This window comes from Tenebrio molitor, chromosome 6 (assembly GCF_963966145.1).
Source record: "Tenebrio molitor chromosome 6, icTenMoli1.1, whole genome shotgun sequence".
In the NCBI taxonomy this organism is placed as follows: Eukaryota; Metazoa; Arthropoda; class Insecta; order Coleoptera; family Tenebrionidae; genus Tenebrio; species Tenebrio molitor.
The window spans coordinates 5,890,551-5,911,876 of record NC_091051.1 but is presented as its reverse complement, the minus strand read 5'-3'; the positions used below and the strand labels follow the sequence as shown (position 1 = coordinate 5,911,876).

Genomic DNA, 21,326 nt, shown 5'->3' with positions numbered 1-21,326 from the left:
AAGAAGTAGAATTTGTGAAAAACAAATTTATTGTTTGTTCAAACTGGAATTGAAATGTTGATGTTATATTCTTGTTTTTAGCAGGCGTGGTTGCGTTAGTGAAAGTGGTGTGGGTGGAAGTGTAGTGAAATGCATTTTAATAGTGAGAAATGTTTATTTCTGCAATTCTAAAACAATGATTTATGCATAATAAAATATTTAATAAAAGGAACCCCGAAGTCACATGTCTAACGATAAGTATTTTTAATATACACGACATTTCTACAGACACCATAGGGTCTGATTTTATATACACTTGATATTTTTTATTTACAGTGAAACAATAATAACAAAATAAATAAACATAATGTTGACTTCAGATCATCTATAATTACATATAATATGGAGAAATGTTAGTAGCTGGGTTTGGGTCGGTCTCATCGAGGATAACGGGGGCAAAGAAGAAAATTGCACCTACGGACTAACTTTAAGATTTACTTTCTTTTTATATAAAATATTAGATAAATAAAATTAAGTACACATAATCACATCGTTATGATACTAAATCTACTTAGGTTAAAGAAAAAACATTACCGTAAAGTGGAAAAAATGAACGTTTTTTCCTTGTTGAGTAGATTCGAAAAATGTTTTGTTTTTAACTAACACCAATTAAAATCTCTGAGCGTTCAAGTCGAATAATCTAAGACAAATATGTATAACTCTTATTTACAGTACACTCGATTTGCTAAATACATAGCTATAAACAATTAAAACACGATTTTAAACGGTCCTATTGTGTTTTTTTTTTTGTATTTTTCTCTTTATTTATTTACAGTCATTATTGCCGTCTCTTAATACTACCAAATCCGAGAAACACCGTTTAAATTGTTGCAGCATTGGATCACAGCACATTCGTGATGTTTAGTCTTAAAAAGGGGATCAGAAAGACGATAATCGGGCGCAAAATCGCGCGACCTTAAAATTTTTCTTTTAAGGACTAGCACCTTCTTCGATCGTTCACAACCTCGCGGGAGTAAATAAATAAGAAATTCAGTCGAGTTTAATACGAGACAAACCTTCAGCTAACGCTGCTGTCAGTAATCCCTATCCAAGTGCTTTGACCCAAGCTGCCGGCACCCACTGAGGCTCCCTCTCCAGGCTGTTGATTTCGCTGAGCAGCTGATGGTAGGCTCGTTCCGTGTCGTTATTTATGATTATCATGTCGAAGAAGTGACCGTATTTGTCCTCCATCTCCCTCGCCTTTTCTATTATGTCCTTCAGTTCTTCCTCCTGAAAACGCGACAGTTTATTTTTATGCGCGCGCGACAACCGACCACTCTTACTTTGTACGTTTCTCCGTTTCTGATTTTCTTCTGGCGGAGCTTTTCGAGACTAGGGGGCGCCACGAACACCACGTACGGTTTCAAGTCGGACGTTCGCAGTATTTTTAAACTCTGAGGGTGCAGGTTTAAGACACATATTTTGCCGGAGTTGACCACCGATCTGATAGCGTCCAAAGAAGTGCCGTAGTAGGCTTTCTCGTATTCTCCGTGTTCGACGAATTTACGAGACAATATGTCCGCTTCGAATTGCGCTCTGGTGATGAAGTGGTAGTCTTGACCATCCACTTCGTTCTCTTTCCGCGCTCGGGAAGTGTCTGCAAGTTGCAAATTTTTTCCTGAAATAATCGCAAAATATACCACCCGTGCTTACGCGGAATCGCTGCGGCAAATCGTTCCGAGTCCTCCATGAGCCTCTGCCGCAACTCGTGTCTGCCTATGTTGGGGGGCCCGATTAGCACGATGGGCCTCTTGTTGTTGGCTCTGGGATAGTAGAGGGAGACCTCCTCGTAGGTGAGGATCTCCTCCGGGTCGTGTTCGTCGACGGCGTTGGCGTAAATCGGATAGCCGCCTTCCGCGTAGGCCCCTTTCTTCTTCTTTTTCTTGCCGGTCTTGCCGCACAGCAGCGTGGACGACTTCCTCTGGGGCCTCGCCATCCTCTCTTCGGCGGCCAGTCTCATGCTTTCCCTGTAGTGCTGGAACGACTGCGAAGGCACCAACCCGGCCAGCGTCTGATCCTCCTCGCCCTCCCTGTACGCCTGCCACCAGTTGGGGTCGTCCTGGCTGATGACGTGGAGGACGTCGCCCTTCTGGAAGCTGATGCCGAGCTCTCGACACGGTATGTACATGTCCTCCTCGGGGTCGTAGTCGAAGTGGGCCCGGACGTGCAGGACCGAGTCGCGACCGGAATGCGACCTGGCCTGGGACGCAGGTACGATGAGGAATGTCAGCGTTCCTTCCATGGCCTGCAGTATATCACAGACAGCGTTCACGCTCTTGCCGCGCATCTCGATCCCGTTCACCTCCAGGATCTCGTCGCCCTCGTGGAGCAGCCCGCTCTTGTCGGCGGCGCCGCCTCGCACCACCCGACCTGCAACCCCCGGTCAGACCCCGCCTCCACACGCAACGACACCCACTCACCGATCACGACGGCCTCGCCCTCGTTCCTCACCGTGGCGCCCAGCGGCTCCGTGCTCTTCTCGATTTTGATTATTTTGATGTTTTCCTCTTGGAAGCGGTGGTCCGGGACCGCCTGCGGTGGCGGCTCCACCACCGGCACTCCTGGCGACGTCGAATCGGCAGGCAGTGTCGAAGCGACCCCGTCGTGGGCGACCATCAGCGCCTCCAATTCGTACCCTGTCAGCAGGCTGGCCAGTTCCACGGCATATGAGCTTTGAGAATTTGCTAAGGCATCGAGGCAGTCTCTGAGGGCAGTCTGGGCGGTGGGCGCCGGGCGGGGGGTCGTCCTCGAGCGCACCGTTTGCACCTTGTTGTGGACGGCCAGCGCGCGCCCGAATTGCGGCGACAGCAGCAGCGACTGCACGGCAGCCACGCGCCCCTCCAGGCCGCCGAGCCCGCCCCCGGCGCCAGCTTTCTTCAGCTGCAGCTGCAGCCTCTGCACCGACGCCACCAGGTCCCCGTACCCTGCACCAAAAACAAAAAAAAAAATCAATACCGTTGATACCGAGCACGAAAAGTCCTCGTACATAACTCACATTTAAATAAAAATCTCGTCAAGACAATTCCATTTATGTATTTCCCGTACGTTGTACCTTATGCAACTTTGCATAGCTGTCACAGTTGTCAAGTTTAACCTTCAATCTGACAGATTATAAGTGTCTTTTGTTTTTCATTTTGTCTTTCATTTTTTATAAAAAAATACAGTTTTTTTTTCAAAACTAACTGATACTATTACAGAATGGTTTATTCAACTGAACCCAAGGCTTTTTTGAAGGTTGTTTTCGTAATAAGCGCTAAATCAATGGTAAGTGGTTTGTCACTTGGCTAAATGTCAATTACGCTGTCTCGTAATATTTTTCAAAGCACTCTTTACCAGATTTTTATTTAGAAACCATAGAAATGACATTAAAACACAAAGAAAAAAATATGCTCAGCAACCATTACATTGGTCCACTTGTCTGTTAATTTTGGGCCGAAAAAATTAAGAATTTTGTTTCCTTTTAATTTTTTTTTCTATCTTCAATTTACTCAATTAAAATAATACGCCGCCGACATTTTAAAATGCAGTTTTTGTTGTCCTTTCTGTTTGATGCAAATTCTTTCAAGGAAGACGCTTTGCGCGCGGCACAATTTCCATTATTATTGTTGAATGCCGCCGTCCAACCGCACGAAAATGCAAAAACAATCGCTTCCAACAATTAAACCGCGTTGGAAGCACCGCTTCGCTGCAAGGCCTCTCTTTAAAATTCACGCCTCGTCTACGAAAACAACGTTCGCGAAGTCGACTCTTCTAAAGTGCATCGTTGGTAGGTGGCAACGAAGAGTCCATCCGGTGCGGCCCGGAAGCATGCGTCACCACCTACACATTATACTTTTCAACTCACCGTAAACGGTGTGCACCACTTCTTTTTCGGCGGCCGTCGCCGGCGTCGTCGACCTGGACGACTCCTGGGCCTCGTCCTCGGCGAAGGCATCGTTGACGCTGCCCTGGGGCCGGCTCTCCAACGCCTGGAGTTTCCGGGAGCCGCGCAACGACCGATTGAGGAACTCGTTCTGGGCAGCGATCCTGTCCTCCTCCTCTTTCCTCTTCCGAATCTGCTCCTGTCGACAATCAGACAACGTGGTGAAGCACTCGACCGACTCGATGACATAATCGCGACGTTAATATTTCAACCTTGAAGCGCGCGATTAATAACCGGCGAAGAAAATGCACCTTGTCGATGGCGTTGTTGTTGTTTAGGCTGGAGTTGTTCAGGCAAAACATCTTTTCCTTCTGGCAGACACCACGAGTTCCATAGAGCACCGCCGCCACCGCTCCGGTGACTTTAAAAAACAAAGTTTAAATACGCACCGTGCTCACACACCTGTGCTAAGTGATCGATAAGAGAGAGACGGCGCTACGGGGAAACCGTAATGCGAGACGGTGATAGGTTCTAGTTTTGTTAAGTTACTTATTTCGTACAGGTACTAGTTCCCCTCCCGTATCACATGCATGTGGAAGTAAATATAGATAATGACGCATAATAATATAATGAGTAAATAATACAGTAGTTGGGTCAGGTACGGAAAAAAAAACTCTCGTACTACGACTGGTGTCACGTGGACGCTCAAACAGACACACCCTGTATATCGCCAGAGGGGAACCGACGCCAAATAACACTGGAACTGGTTTCGAAAACGCACGCTGAGTCATGTTAGGAATGTGACGGAGTTTTCGTAACACAACAAATGATATTACACGGTTTTCCGACTTTTGACCTCGCTTATCTCCTTATCCACGACGGTGGTCAAGGTGGCCATGCTTGGGGGAAATTTAAAAAAGAAGATGCTCAACGGCGAGACCAACAATCCACGCTCCTATTTGCTCAACGGTATTTACACAGTGTTTGGTTTTTTATTTAACTAAATGCTTCAGATTCAAACAGAAGTCAGCCAGAAGTTTACGACCAAAGCGTATTCTACGACGTGACTGCTCATGGTTGGCTGCAATAAAACTAAAAAATACTAGAACTACGCCTAACGCTACGGACAGTTCATCGTTTTGCCGTTGGCACAACATGAAGAAATTCATCACGAGTGCTTCAACAAACAATCTAAACCTCTGAACCAACGAGACACAGATCTAAGAAGCGTTCCGATTTGTTCGTAAGATTTTGGTAAAATGACAGTTGGGATGTCAGCGCCAACGATTAAACGATACACTAGTCGAATTACCAGATTTGACTCCACTGTTTTTCAAATTTATCACAAGTTCGACCGATTTTAACTTTATGAACAAGGAAAGAAACTAATTTTCCGATAACAATAGAAGTAATAACACTGCACTGTGAAAAAATAAATATTTTGTGCAATGTTTATTGCACTATGGCATCGCTTAAAAGTTTATTTATTTTGCAATAAATATTGACGTTAGATAAACTTGCAAACCATAATAGTAAACACTAAGCCAGCAAGTTACATCATTGATTGTGACCGGGGAAAATCGGTGTTGGTTCTTTGGCGTGTGAACGCGTCTTAGGGGGGCGGCAGATCGAGTACTTCCCGAGCGTCACCTAACTTGTTGCTATTATAGCTGTCACGACGCGTACCTGATACTTTTTGATGCTGTCCAGCTGCTCCCTGGTGGGCTCGGCGGCGGCCGGGGGCGGAGTCGCGGTCGCCGAGGCGATCGTACTGGTCACGTTATTATTGTTATTAATCCTGGCCGGTAGCTGCGGTGCCGGCGCCCTGTTCACGATCCTCCCGTCCTTCTCGACCTTGAGATGGTCCCGAGGAGGCGGCACCGGCTTCGTCGCCGCGGCTATCGGCGTCGTCGCCGTCCCGTTCACCCCGCTCTGCTGCAACAAAAATCGCCCGTCACCACCTCCCCGACCACAAGCTTTCGTAGTGTTAGTCGGGTTAATCTCCTGGCCGCATGCTCTTTACCTTCGCCGGATATTTCGGGGGTGTCTTTTTGCGCTCGACGAAGTTGTCCGGGACGTCGATGGCGCGCTCTTGGTTCACGTCGACGGGGCGCTCCTCGGTGTGGAAGGTCACGCCCACGAAACGGTCATAACCTACCTATAACGGGGTGGCACGTGCGGGTATTAACACCGGGTGTGGTGCGAGTGGGGGGAGAAAAAGACGTTTACCTGGAGGATCGGCTTCGGCGGCGGGTATCTGGGGGGCGTTTTGTTCCTGGCTATGAAGGTGTCGGGCACGTCCACTGCCATCTCCCGGTGGGGTCCGTTGTCGCCCGCCAACATCATCACCATGTTGTAGTCCAGGGTGTCGTCCAGGTCGTCCGGCGGCTTCTTCACCGGGTCCAGGTCGCCGTCCAGCACCACGATGCTCGAACCGGAGCGTCGCCGTGGCCTACGAAATTAACACAACTTTATCAATTCAAATATTCATCATACCTTTCACAAAAAATACATTTCTTTTGGTAATCATAAAAAGTAACCGGAAACCACAAAAAAATTAAATAACCAAAAACAAAAATTTTATTAAAATATACACCGGGTGATTTTCCAAAGCAGCTTATGGGCTGGGCTGGGCTGGGAAGGCGTTGAAAACCGTCAATTGTTATGCTTTTTTACAGAGTGGATTAATTGAAGCATCTTGACAGCTAACCTAAAATTTAGAGCGAAAAAAGTTTTCTTTCTTTCTTAGCAATGTTTTACATTAATAATTACATAATAATGTCCCGATTTAACATAAATAAATGTCATTCGTGTCAAACGGCGGGAAATTCAAACTTTACACTGTTCTAAATGGTTTACTTTTTTCAGCGGCTACTCAGCCCAGGAATTTCATTTGAACGCGCGATAGAATACCTTTTACAAAAAAAATGCTTCTAATCAAATTAATAAATTATTAATGTAAATACAATCTGTTGCTAAATGTTGGTGTTAATTAATTTTGTGAAATCTAAAAGCTTTCAACGTTTTAAATAAAAAATTTAATGTTTTTAATTCGAATAGTACTATTGCGATCATTAAATTTTGGACATTTTTCTGTCATATAAAAAAATACTCTAAATCATGCTTTAGTTAAATTGTCACACGTGAATAATGAAATTGTTGTCAAGTTTATCTACAATTTGTCAATATGAGCGATGACAAAATATTAAGTTTATAGATTTTATTTATTTATTTTATATTTTTTATTAATTAAAACTTCGTTCTATTCCATTTGTCTGATTTTTAAAACTTCTTGAATGTTTTGTCGGTAAATCTGACATTCAATTTTCAAAATTGACACAATCAAGGTTATTAATACATAAAGGTCGTTTTAGAATGTATGACAGCACGATGACACTAGTGTCCAAAATTTATTTTTTTTATTCCAACAATCCATTCGAAACAATTATTATAACATATTTGGAGCAAGTTCAAATATTAATATGGAATTCAAAATGCTTCACTTGAAAATCGAAAGTTAAGATCACTTCTAGCAGAGCCATATGATCAAAAACAGGTCATCCTATGACAAACAAAACTTGTATCTTGGTTCAAATTGTGCAGTTTTTATTTAAGTAAATTAAAAAAATCTCCTGGGTGTCAAATTAAATTTAGGTAAAATGTTTGTTTTGTCTGTACTTACTTATTAAATTTTCTCTCTAGAGTGTATTTACGTCAGGTCTGGTAATAAAATGAATTTAGGTTATGTTTTAATTTTAATTTTAACTTTTTTCTTCCACATAATAATTTGCTATGACCCACTTCGCTTGCGCCAATAAAATAAATCTAGTTCGTTTCAAAAGTTTTGAACTTTCCATTTTAACAAAATACGACTACGACTAAATTTGCAATTAATTTGACACATCGAATTTACAAATGAATAATTTGAGAAGTAAGGAATACCAACAAGCTTCAATTTTCTTTTTGCCAGTCCGGATGTTTTTTAAATTATCTTGTATAAATACCGTTATAAAACAACTATCACTATTAATTTGAATGTCATTTTGGAAATAGGAAAGTAAGAAGCAACTTGTGAAAATTGTGAAACACACAATGTACTGTTTAGTGCTTAATAAAATATTAAATGATAGTAATGACATTTCAAATGAGAATTTAGCTAAATTCGTCTTTCATATGTTGGTAACTTGGATTTTTTTGATCAAATAATGTTAACGTGTTTTTAATGTGATTAACGGATGTGAAAGAGTATTTTGAATTACTCTGTACGTGTTTAAAATTAATAATACATAATAAGTTTTGGACTCGACTGCATTCTTGCGTAGTCTACCCTCTTGGCGTTATAGGTAAGTATGACAAAAAGTAAGCAAAAAGAAACAAAAAAGGAGGATTGAAATTAATGAATGGAATTACGGCTAAATGACGGTGCGATTAAGAAGTTTCGTGTTCTAAACGACTGCAAATGGAAGCATAATCAGTCATTAGGCGATTATTGCGTCATTACAAATACCAACCAATAGAATTCTCCTGTTTTAGGAAAAAATCAGTGACTGTTCGTTAAAATGATAACTGGTGTTCAATTAAAATAATTAATCGAAAAATAATTACCCCGGATTATACACGGGACATTCCATTAAATTTCAATGTTACGCATGAAATATTGAAAAAACAGTTTGAAAGATTGCGAAAAAAAGAACTAATTAGTGGTGGAATATTGATTTGTCTATCATTATCTGCACGAGCAAACCCCGCAGACACCTGAGGAGGAAAATCCCCAGACTTTCGTTGCTGTCGAAAGCTTGTATTCACCTTTACAACCACTTTAAAAGTCATTGTTGTGAATGAAATATGACAGGTTGAGAGGGCGCCATTTTTACCTGTTTGCCCAGGTAGTACACCGGAATGTCTTTTTATCGGAGGGGAAAAGCAATTCGACAACGAAAGGAATTTGAGGAATGCGTTTTTGAAGAATTTTTGTCCGACTCCATTGAAATTATTTGTGTGTGTGTGGGAGTTATTAAAGTAGTCATCGCTTTGTGCTGGTCTCTTCATCATTACATTGTTTTTGAGATGAGAACATTAATTAAGTGCGCCCATGAGAAAACGAATATACCATAACGACATGAATGAACGAATAACAACAATAACAACGTAAAAAGTGGTTTGGAAATTTGAAAGTAAAACGACGGTCATCGGGGCGATCTCTTGGCCTGGTGGACTTTTACTCGGACCCAACAGGTGGAATCCGCCCGGAGGCGGTCGGAAAACCGCGGAAAGCCCAAAGTGATGCGCGATTGCGACTTCTTCGAATGGGTAGATTCTTAAAAATAGAAACTCGCGGTAATCCCATTGTTCCGGCTCACTTTCTTGCCGACCACTCGCCGGATTAATCTAATTGGCGGCTTAATTAACGCAATTGGGGAAAGTGCCGCCGGAATTCGACCGGTTCCGGGAAAACTCCGGCCTCACCAGTAGAACTTGAGGATCCTCATCTCGGCCTCTACCGCCGACAGAAGCGCATATCCCGGGGCGGCCTCCAAAAGCACCACCACTCACACACGCCACCAGACCCACATGCACCGACTTCTTCGCAAGACTGACTGACTGTAGAACAAGTGGGTGTGCTGGGCAGGTACGGGGAAGGCAGTTTTGATGGCAGGCGCGCGCTCGCCGCCACGCACAGGTGCCCCCCGACTCGCTCCTTCCTTCCGATCGACCAAACAAATAACGAGGGCATTCCTGCGAGTATTATTCCCGGACAGGTCCGTGCGGCGGGACCGCTCGACCAGAACTCTGGACGATGATCTCCTCTGGAAAATCGAGCGAATTTCCCACGATTATCCGCGCCGGAAGGTGGTCGCGCGACTTCCGTTCGCCAGAAGGGGGCCGAGACGGCGTCTTGCGGCGCGATTACGAATTCTCCACGCGTGAGACGCGGTGTGTTTGTCATCTCTGAACAATCTCGAAGAAGTCCATTGTGCGCCGTGTGTTGGATGGGAATCGGTTCGGTTGGCCTTGCGTTGGTCGCCGACGTCATGGCCATTTTTAGCCCTCGATCGTGGAAATTCCTCCGCTGAAGAGAGCGTTCAATTCGTAATTGGCCACGGAGGTAATTAATTAATTGGTTCATCTCGCACCGGGGGCGTCGAACCCGGGAAAGGGAACGGAGGTGCGAATTTGACGTGAGATGGGTCGGCTGGTGGGCGAGGGCCTGTTTTATTCATGGAGGGGCCCTCATCGAAAATTTAACGAAAGGAAAACACCTACACGCAGGGCTACACCATCACAAAAATCACTTATCCGCCAAGAGAAAACTGGCTGAAAGCAAAAAACTATCGCAAAATTGTGGAACTGTAGACACCAAACGCAAAAATTGATGTTAACCTACGATTATGAGATCGTTGATTTCATTTTTGACGTCAATAAGTCAATATGTGTTGCGCAAAGTTAAACTGTACAAGTTTTTTGCTCAAACGTAAAAATTGTGAAAGGGAAAACTTCTAGTGATGGTCATTGACAACCGTGCAAATAAAAAATAACCATCGTAAGAATTAACCTTTATTTATCGATGGAATTTACCAGTGACCAAATTGATACTTTTCTGTTTGACATCTGTCACTAATGATGGTAACACTCGAAAATAGTAGTTTATTTAACGAGATCGTGTGTAAATTGGGTTTTTTTTTGGCATGAGCTTAAAGGCCCACGAGTGCCAAAAAAGCCCAATTTACACACGAATGAGTTGAATACAACGTTTTTTTCTTCGACGAGCCCCTTGAAAGCTCCAAATCGCTTAAAATCTTTAAAATTAGCTTGACGTTTCGTTTTGACAGGTTGTGACATTTATCAAAATCCGTTCACACAGGAGAAAATTTTCAAATTCTGACAGTGTCGAACAAAAAATTATAATTCTCAATTTAGTCTTCATATTTTTTTAATTAGCAAATTAATTAAATTCTTCCCGTTTTTCTGCTATGGTTTAGTTGCAATTTCACTTGCGAAAAATTACAATTATGTTTAGTCTAGATTCAAATTTAGAATTTTACTTTAAATGTTAACTATGAAATAAAAGTATAACCAATTGTCACAAAATTCCCTAAATTACCAATTGCAGTCGTGCTGCAAATCTGACTCGTGTCTTAATATGAGGTTTTATAAAACCCATGTTTTAATATACTATTTCCTCAAATTCTTCAAAACGGAGTTAAAATAAAATTTAATTTGAACTCTAAAATTCATACCCTTTCATGTGTTTACAGTTTACACATCCATTGATAACGAACCACGAAAAGAAAAATACTCGTTTAAAATACTCGAATGAAGAACAGTAAAAAATGTTATTACAACAGCGATCGTTCCTTTTTCAAAAAAACTGTGAAGTTTTTATCGCACAAAAACATTTTCACTCACTCTTTCGTTTCAATTGATGATTATTCCATGAGCGAAGTGTCTAAAAATCAATTAAAAAAAGATCAATATGTAAAAAATGTTTATTTTTAAAGAGTTCCATTGGTAATGAAATTTATTACGTGGACAAAGTAATATAACTGACGACTGTCAATAAATAAGGGTAGGTAATTATTATTTATTCGATTTATTTCTAGGATTCTGCAGAATTTCAATGCAATTGTTTTTGAACTTAACAAAGACACCGTAATTTTTTTAAGAAGCTTCTGTGGAAAAGCTGAGATTTCTAAGTATATATTGTTAGATACCTGGTGTTTAGGATATTACATTGAACCTTACAATAATTACGTGTTTGTAAATAAATATTTAAAATTTAATTTTGCTGTGTCATTTCTTCTTCCATTCAAGCAACAAAACGTGGAACAAAAATTATATTTTACTTAGTCAGATGGTACAAATGAGTCAATGTACTAATACCGTGAGATTGTCAGATGTCAGTCTTAAAAGTTAGGTTAGCGATTTTGATAGCGTTGAAATCTTGATTTTCATAAAGGTGTGCATTATGTGTGACCTGTCGGTTGTAAAAGAATCATGAGGAGCTCCAATCGTATTTACGAACCAAAGTAAATGTTCGAAATGTCTGCCTTCAGCTTCCAAACATAATGCTACGCTCTTCGCTTCATGTTTTCAAATGACCTTCGCAAAGTCGGGACAACAATTAAATTGCAGTTATCAGTAATTACTTGCATTCATTCGGGAATTGTGCCAGGCCTGTTTTTGAATACATACGTTGTTTTTGTATGGAAAAATAATTACTATTGTAATTAATGACATCTGATGACATTTGAATTAAATTTATACGTGCTGCCAACTGAAGTGTATTAATCATGGCCTAAAGTTAATATATGTATTAAAAAGAGTTGGGCCCATCCTGGTTCCTAGGGGCGTTTTTCGATTGATAATAGGCTGCACTTTAATCGTCAAAATTGGCACTACTTGTGTTTAAATAAAATTGTTAATTATCAAAATGTTTCTAGAGTGAAAAACAAATGATAAATATTAGGTTAACTAATTAGATTTGCTTGCATTTACTTCAGAAAGTCTGTGGTAACCAGGCTGCCAATGCAAATTTAACTCTCAAAAACTCCCCTAGGAACCAGGATCGAGCCTACTTTCTCTTATCAACCCTATCATGGCCGTTTCGATTTTTTTTATTTTCGATCGCACAATGTTGCTATAAATCGTGGAATTTAAAATATTATCGACGGACTTGAAACGAAGGAAAAATAAGCATCACCGGAATTAATCTTTAACCAACGGCGGAATTATTAGTGCTGGAAATAGAATGACAAACGTCACGACATGTTTACTGAAAAAGACGAGGACCAAAAGAAAATTCGTCAAGAATTATTAATTGCTCTTTGTGGCGTGTCAGAGTTTTAGAATTTGTCTCGTCTGTGACACTTGGACTGTTAAAAAATAAAATGGTTTAGTCATTCTGTTTCCCAAGAAATCTTCATTTCGCAACATGTAAGTTGATTCAGATATCAAACAGAAATGGAGATGGCGACTGCTAACAAAATAAAAAATTGAAATCTGATAAAATTCAAATGGAACAGCGTGACGAAATCCACGTAAAATATTCATATCTAAATAACTCAACAGCATCGAGGAAAAATTCTGATAAATTGTTTGGAATTTCATTTTTATTCGCCCTGCTGAGAAAGGTGTAGCTGTAAACATAGCAAACGTCAGGAGCGACATTTATCAAACATACTAAGCCGGAAGCGCAGCACGCTTTGATCTCGAATTATTTTGATCATACGGTATTTCATTATTACGCCTCTACTGCGTGATTTATAAGTACTAAATATGTACTAAAAGTACTCCGACCAGACTGTTCAAACGTTCATGCGCCATAAACAACACTGGTTGCTTTCTACTCTGGAATAAAACAAACAAAAATGACTAAACGAGTACAATGATCGTTAAAAACTGTTTTTGTTTGTGTGCAGCATGTTGCCACTGCATTTTTTGTTTGTTTTTTATTTACGTGGGGAAGGGTATAAATTGTTTTTGGTTTATTTTGTGTGATTCCCTTCCTATATTGCACATTCCTGAACGGCGCAGCTTCTGGGTCCAGGTAGGCAGTTTCGAGACACACCTGTCTGCCCTGGCGCAACAATGATCCTCCCACGGCCGCCCCGCCCCACGTAACATACACGGAAAGCTAATCACCACAGCCGTCTTCGAAATGGGTGTCATACGATATGTTAAGTTCCAAGTCTAACGAGCGCTTTATTGTATGCAAATGGCGAAAGCAGCGTCAACCCCCCGGACCTACCTGGCCTCCGGGTCGACTCCCAGCTTATTGTTATTGCTCTCGACGATGGCCGTAGTTTTGAATTTATTGTCTTCGGCGCCGATCAGCAGCTCGGTCCTGCCATTCTGGAAGGGCGACGACGCTCTCCTGTCGCCCAACTTGCGCACCTCCAGAGCCTGCGTGGGGCTCTCCTTCACTTCGGCGGCCCGCACATCGTTGGCCACCTTCCCCAGCTGCTGGGGCAGAATGAAGTCGCTCGGTTCGTGACCGTTCGGCAGGAGTTTAGGGGTCGTGATTACCTCCTTGGTCGCCACCACCGAGATCGTGTTCGCCAAGACGCCGCCGCCGACGCCGCTTTCCGACTTGCTGCTTCCTGTGGGGTTGTTGTTTAAATTTTCGGTGGCCGTCAAAGACGTCACGTAGATCGGCGTGTTGTTGATGAAGCCGTTCAGTTCTTCGCTCGAAGTGGTCTGCTGGTTCAACTGCAACAAAGCACCCCGTCAAAAACACAACTTGATACACCACACGTGACCCGCCGCAACTATTTTTGTGACGGCTCTCGCTCTCAATTTCATCCTTTTTTTCAAGATTTGAAATAGAAAACGACGCGACCGGAGGTCCCACTTCTTGGAAAACGGTCGAGACAGGCTTGGCGCCGCTCGAGTGACAAATTAAGTGACAAAGACGAAAAAAATTGCCTCCGGAAAGGGAGGAGAATGGGAGATACCGGCTATTTGCATTTTCTGAATGAGCGCCGCTTATTAGCCGCCGTCAAAATAATTTAGCAATTTTTCTCACGACTTTTAATTTGTTTTCCTTTCCACAACAGCTGACCTGACTCGGCAAGCTTTTTGCATTTTTCTTTGGCTTTCTCCAGGGATCGTGCACAATGCTCGATTCTGATAGAACTAATGGTCTGCTTTCTGTCAGACTCGGCGCCCTTATCGTCGACCTGAAGAGCTTGTTGATGTACACATGTGGGTAAGAACAGTTATTTGGGCCCAAAAGATAACAGACATCTCTCCGGCAATGTTGGAATGGTTTAGTGCACGATTATACCCTGATAAAGCCATGTTGCTGCACATGTTATGTATACGATAAAGCACAGTGGCGTACTTGCACCATTTTCACATCCTATAAGCTTTCCACTTCATTTTCCTTTATTTACATTTCCAACCTGAACACATCTGTTGATTACATCTCTAAAATGGATCATCAAAGACATTTTCTAGGTAGTTAAGTTTCACCGAATACTTAACTACCGTTTCAGACAATAAATACTTAAATCAATTTCATTATTGTTAAACTAAGAAAATGTTTACGTTCAGGTGACAAGTGTGAGTTTTCAGATGTCAAATTTGCAAATCTAGAAGAGGCGGCAAATCTATACGTCCATAAATCATAGCCAACTACGGTTTAAAAACGACGAACTTGACAAGCGGGAAAAGTATGAACTAAATTGAAATGTCATTGAAAAATATGCAAATTAAGAAAATTATCGTGGGCGGAATCAACCCTTGACTGGTGGAATTTATAGATACAGGTGACCCTGAATGATTTCTAATCTTTGTGATATTTCTTCCGACAAGGAAGGGCGTGTCAAGCATCTCCGTTTGCTTTCTGCTAAAGACAATAATTTTGGTTGAATTGGATTGTTGTCCGCCACTGTCTTCATCACACAACAAAACATTTATTGTCATTAATAGATTAGATACTCCCACGTATAGTGTTATATAGCCATCTGTCAAGTGTGACGCAGTTTATTTATTGGTCCATTGAAATCTCGGTTAAATGTGGAATAAAGTGTGATTATTCATTTAGTGTGAAACCTGTACAGTTGCTTTGACAATGGTAGCGTTCCCAAGAATCGGTGGGATCGAAGCGCTCCGGCCGAGCTGATTGTATAAAACTTGGAGGCGCGTCCCGGATTTTAAAAATTCATCGTTCCGCGTCTCATGTTTACCTGTTGGGACAGCTTGGTCATGTCGACGGGCTTGACGCGCTTGAGCGCTGTGAGCCGCTCGAGGCGTTCTTGGGCCTGCTGCTCGACGGCGATGACGAAGGCATCTTGGACGTTGCCTGCACACAAGTCTAAATCGACCGCTGCAACAAACAGAACCAAGTTCACAAGTTTTTCCAAGTCAAACAACCGCACGAGCGCCCGGGGTGTATGCAGCCCGCGACCCACAACCCGCACTGGCGCCCCCCTTAACCCAGTTCGAGCGAAGGGGGCACCCGGGTTCGGTGACCGGCCCGGCTAACTGTACCGGTCTCGCCTCCGTTGTGTAACGACGAAATTCCGCGATTTGCATGGGATTCAAAGGGTGCAAATGGGCCGGCGTATGTGGACCGCGTTTGGCATTCATGGGCCGGGTCACTTTCACGCTCGCGTGAAAGGGGGCTTTGTGCCGGACGCGTTTCACAGACAATGGTAATTTTCGGAAGCGACGCAAACACGGCCCGGAAAGCGAGATTCGAGGGTAAAAGCTCGAATGTGATCGTTGTCGCGCTCCCATCGCCGGTGTGTTCGGATCGCGAAGAGATAATTTAACCTTAATTTGAGCGAGGAGTTGCGAAAGTTGAAACACGAAATTTCAAACTTTTACACTCTCCGACTAATCGTTGCGACGAGCGAAACGTACTTTCATTTGCAGAAGACGGTCAGGATTTTAGCCAGGAGTTGCTCAACGGAATTCTTTCCCACCGCGGTTGATCGCACCAAGAATAAAGAATTGAACAATCGTGGCCGCTGGGAGTTTCTGCCGACGCTCTTAATATTAAAAGCTAATTTCTCTTCCGGCTCCGCAAATAACCCCAAACAAGACTTTTTTATTATCAGTATAAGGGTTACTCAAAAATCTACAAAAGTATCAACGTCCAACCAAAAACACGCTCTCACACAATACAAGAAAGAAATTTAATTCTTCAATTGTCCGACTAAATACACCACATAGGAGGAAATTATACAAAGTGTCTATGAGTCCTATGGAATTCGAATATACAGTGTGGAACAAAATGATTTTCATCTAATTTGGTTTGGAATTTTTGCACATGTCAATATTCCTGCACCGCTCTACTTTTGTGAAGTGCCGAACTATGTATTAGTTCTGTCAATAAATGTCATCAATCGAATTGACAATTGTTATATACAATTTACAAAATTGAATTAACAAACGTTGGTAGCCACTTTCTACACTAGCTGTAACTTGCTTTTGTTAGCTCCTTTTTAATTTCATTCTCAACTTTGCATTCATATCATCCCTTCGCAATAAATCACATTTGGAATTTGGATATATATTTTGAGGTTAGGCTTTCTTTTTTTGTAGAGCGGCATTTCGTATTTTTACAACGGCAATGCAAAGGTAACTAGATGAAAATCATTTTATTCCACACTGTATTTGATTTTGCTGCTTTGTAGCATATTGTGGTAAAAAAAAAATAGAGGTTATGTAAGTCTACTAAGACTGTTGTAATATGCAAAGTAATTAGAATATAGAAAAACTGAAGAAAAACACAAACAAAACGACTAAGACGTCGAACTTACAACTGACGCTAAGATTTAATAATTTGACATTTAACTGTTGACAACTGATTTGACGGCCTCAACGGTTCGACATAGTTCGACACAATAAAATTATAGAGCCTCACGTTCTTTTACGACTTTGTATGGTCTGGACCAACTTCTTATTGAAGAATAATACCGTGCGATCAAATAAAAAAAAATCAGAGTCGGCGAAAATGGTGATTTGAACCAATCAAAGCATCAGAATAGCACAATCCAGGCAACTCCATTTATTTTTTAATTGATCGCACGTTACATACAGCTGAATTCAGAAAAAACGGGAAATGAAATGTTTCCTAATGTCAATTAATTGTCTATTTGACAGTAGGTACCTGTCAAATAATTTAAAAAAATGTTATTGAATTATTTATTTAGAAACTATTCTAACCTATTTCGAAAAGCCATTTTTAAACCATGACAAAAGTGAAAAAAACGTGTCAGTTGCCGATTTTTTTTTCAATTCAGCTGTATTTTGAAATATTGAGTCTTGTGATTTTTGGAAATTCTTACAATTTGACCAACAAAAAAAGAGATAAAGGACGGCTATCGAAAACTATCCAAAAACGTGCGGCGTAGTTTCAACCGCACGAACAGCTACGAAAAGAAGTTTTGCTTAAACTCCAACAAATAATGTTGTGCATGGTAAGCCCAATTGCCATTTTCTTCGTTCCCATTTCAGAAATGGGTTTCTGCCATAAATATTTTGTCTTTACGAGTGAAAATCATCGTTTAAATAAATTTCACATAAATGTCAAAATTGACAGATGACAGTTTATCAAGTTCGCCACACGTTTGCAGAAACTTTCATTTCCACGTCCGCCCTTAACTCATTTTTTTATCGATCATATTGTAATAAAGTCTTTGTCGACACGCTGTTTCGCATGACTTCTGCAATCACTTTTCAACTTACATCGTTTGGAACAAATTCTAAAACAGTACCATCGGTAAGTGGTTCCATTATGGCCGACCCAGATCCATTTTAAAACTCTTTTCACAAAAGCGCAATTCACACAAGTTACTGTTAGTCATAAATTTGTATATTAACAATGTTTTGGTTGTCTTGTTTTCCTTTTTTTTAATATTATGCTAAATTATTGGTCGTACCTCATCAAGGTGATAAACGTGACCCAATACTATTACCCTCTTTTTTAAATGTCATTATGTGGTACACATTGATTAGATTCATTCGAAGTACTCTAATCGTATTGTATCATCGAGAATACCCAAGAAAGTTTCAAATTACGACAATTCATTGATAACATTGTTTTCTACACATGTGCATCGGTCTTGGCAGATTCTCAAATAACTTTTACTATTCTTCAAAGATGAATTAAATACTCTTGCGTGCTACCAACGGAGAGAAATATCATTCTGTTCTCACTGCACAACATTTGTAAAAAATTAAATCACGTTTTTCTGAATAATAACTCCATTATGGATAATGCTACTCGCCGATCAATTACCCGACATCCTGCTCATAAATACACAACTGCCGATGTAATATACTTAACTTGTTTTACTGTAATAATTGTTCCATACTTTCTCTAATTATTTTATATTTTTGAAATGTGATTTGAAACCTTTCTACGCTAACAAGAAGAATAAAAGTAGAAATTCGATTTTACCAACGTGGGATTGTTGGAATTTTCTGATAAAGAATCGGATTCTGTGATTGTCAACGCATCATTCGATGAACGCGGAAACGTCCAAACGGGGTCATTATTTCAATGGTTTTAGAAATTGTAAATTTTCAGTATTGGGTAATTATGGTGATGACACCGTAATTATCTGGAGTGACATGCTAACTTGTCATTTTGAAGACTACGTAATTATTTCCAGTAGATGTCAACGCAAAATTTTTGGTGGTGGTGTGTTGTAGTAACTGGTTGTAAATATTTTTTTTTGGTTGGCGTGGTTTTGGTAGGATTGTGATGGTGAAAAATCGCGTGGTGCGGAGCGGGAGAAAACCGTCGTGGTGTCAGCAGCGACCGTATGGTATTTCGCTCCATGGTCCGTGAATGTCGGAGAATGTGCGGAATGTTTGTGTTTTCCATCACGTCGGTCGGTAAATAAATATCCGGTTTTTGGGGCAGAAGGAGCGGCCACGTTCGTGAGCCTTCCCCGCCAAAATCCGGAGCCGCGGCTTTAAAAATGGCCGCCCCCAAAAACTAACAGTACCGAATGGAAAAAATTCGCCACGATTTCCAAGCGACGAAGCTGGACTAGTCTCTCGAGCCAGTTAGCCTTGACTTCAAGTTCAAACACGTCTTAACTGTTGCCTACTCGCCTCGCCGTTTCGAAATTCAATTAAATCCAAAAACAACAACATATCGATTGTTTTCCGTTGCATAAGTTGTGCGCAATTCAATTGTGCAAGGATCCGCGGTGATGACATTTTAATATCCGGCCCCCGATATCCACCCGATCCCGGGCCAATTGCGCATTGTCCGGCGACCCACAATGTCCCATTGAGCCGGCTGACTCACGCTTCCCATTGATGAACCTGGGTGACATTCGCGAAAATGGCCGATCGATTCGCACGCCCCTCGAAAATCCGAAGGATGCCCCACGGGCTGCGTACCTCTCCCGATCCAATAAGCGGGGCTGTAATCCAATAAGATTTTTCGGTATCCGATTAAGGTCACACAACACACACTGCAATCGATCACACGGCACTGCTGGACGACGCGGCCGTTCACGTTTGCTACTCGGCGGCTCTTTCGCGATCGCGGCCGCTCTGTGGAGAGTGCGGCACCAGGTACTCCACCTTTACCTGTTCGCTGTCTATCGAAAGCGGACGAAGCCAAACGAGCCACTGGATTTGATTGTCGCGTTTGGTGCGGGTACTGTTACGTAATGGCGCGGAAAAGTACGTGGGGGGCGGGTTCCTCATTTCGGGTACTTACCCAAGCGGGCGCCGCTTCGTCTCTTCACCCGCAGGCATATCGTACGCGATCGGATGCACTGCAAAACAAAACATCTCCATCAAAAACTACTAAGTACCACCTCGACTGGGTCCCACGAGGACATGTTTGCAAAAGGAAAAGGTTTGCCGCGTGGAAAAACAATATTTGGTAACGAAACAATTGCGCAACAGACAAACATCGCGACAAAAATCGGATGTCGATTGTTTGGAAAGTCAGATAGGGTGAGGCCCACCCAAAAACCCGGTCCAGAAATCATATTTTCAGGAAAGGAAAAACCAAAATTTCAGCTTAGGTGTGATGATTTTAAGTCTTTGTGTTCGCACACCACGTTGCGGTTAGAGGGCGAATAAATTCTGGAAATTGGCAAAGTGTAAAGGTCAAGCTTTGCATATGGTCGTTTTTTTCAGAAAGTGTGGTAACAAAAGCGGGAGAAAACAAGTGTCACGAAAAGTTTCAACAAAGGATTTCGAGTGAAAGAATTGATGATCGTGATATTACAAGTCGGGAATAAGTCAGCGAGACGGATGAGGATAAATAGTTAAAAAAGAATTTTTTTGTAAAATTAATAGCGCATGAACCATATATTGCTGTCACGTCTGAACTTTGGTGGAAGCGTTGGTTGGACGTGCAGGGGTGGAAAGTCTTTGGTCGTGTGTGTGTAGCGGGGCTCACCTGGTGTATGTGGCTGATGACTTCGGCGTGGCAAGCGTCTTCTAGAGTCTTTCCGTTCACTTCCAAGATCTCATCCCCCACTTCCAAGTTGTCGTTATCGGCGGGTGAACCTGGAAGGGAAAGAAATGTTGAGAGCTTCGCTCGTCTGGGGTTCACGTACCAATACCATATAGTTTGATCTTCTTGTCCTTGGTTTCGGCCAGAATGATTACATAGCCTCCTAAATCCACCATGGTTTGGATGGCGAATGGTCTGAAACGGTGAGGTGTTAGAAGGACAACCAAGGGTGGATGTGCCGCCCTACATACCTACGATGTCGTTAGTCTAACTGTGAGAATATCTCATATCACAAATCAAAGGATACGTCTAGCATTGTGCGTAACGGTAACAGGTTAAAAAACGGAATCCGGGATAGAACGGGGCGACAGAACGGAAACTGACCAAATAAAAAGCGTAATTTCGAATCTCAGGTACTGGTAACGTGCCGAATTTGTTTTAGATAGTCCAAGTGCACGTAATATTTCCACCATTTGAAGC

General features: G+C 41.9%; 1 protein-coding gene across 2 annotated transcripts; it reads right to left on the bottom strand.

Annotated features, from left to right (window-relative positions):
* Positions 1-134: 134 nt before the first annotated feature.
* On the bottom strand, positions 135-21,235 carry sdt (stardust). 2 transcript variants are annotated; one of them, XM_069052367.1, is made up of 14 exons: positions 21,098-21,235; positions 20,956-21,041; positions 20,790-20,899; positions 20,097-20,154; positions 15,592-15,731; positions 13,650-14,110; positions 6,131-6,353; positions 5,925-6,059; positions 5,588-5,836; positions 3,884-4,100; positions 2,460-2,963; positions 1,693-2,409; positions 1,323-1,636; positions 135-1,269 (listed from the first exon to the last, which is right to left on the bottom strand). In XM_069052367.1, exons 2-14 carry the CDS (start codon positions 21,020-21,022, stop codon positions 1,084-1,086), a joined length of 3,381 nt encoding a protein of 1,126 aa, XP_068908468.1. In that variant the 5' UTR covers positions 21,023-21,041; positions 21,098-21,235; the 3' UTR covers positions 135-1,083. The 2 variants fall into 2 exon arrangements, with proteins under 2 accessions (XP_068908468.1, XP_068908469.1); XM_069052368.1 differs by lacking the exon at positions 5,925-6,059 and having other exon boundaries at positions 5,588-5,833.
* Positions 21,236-21,326: the final 91 nt, after the last annotated feature.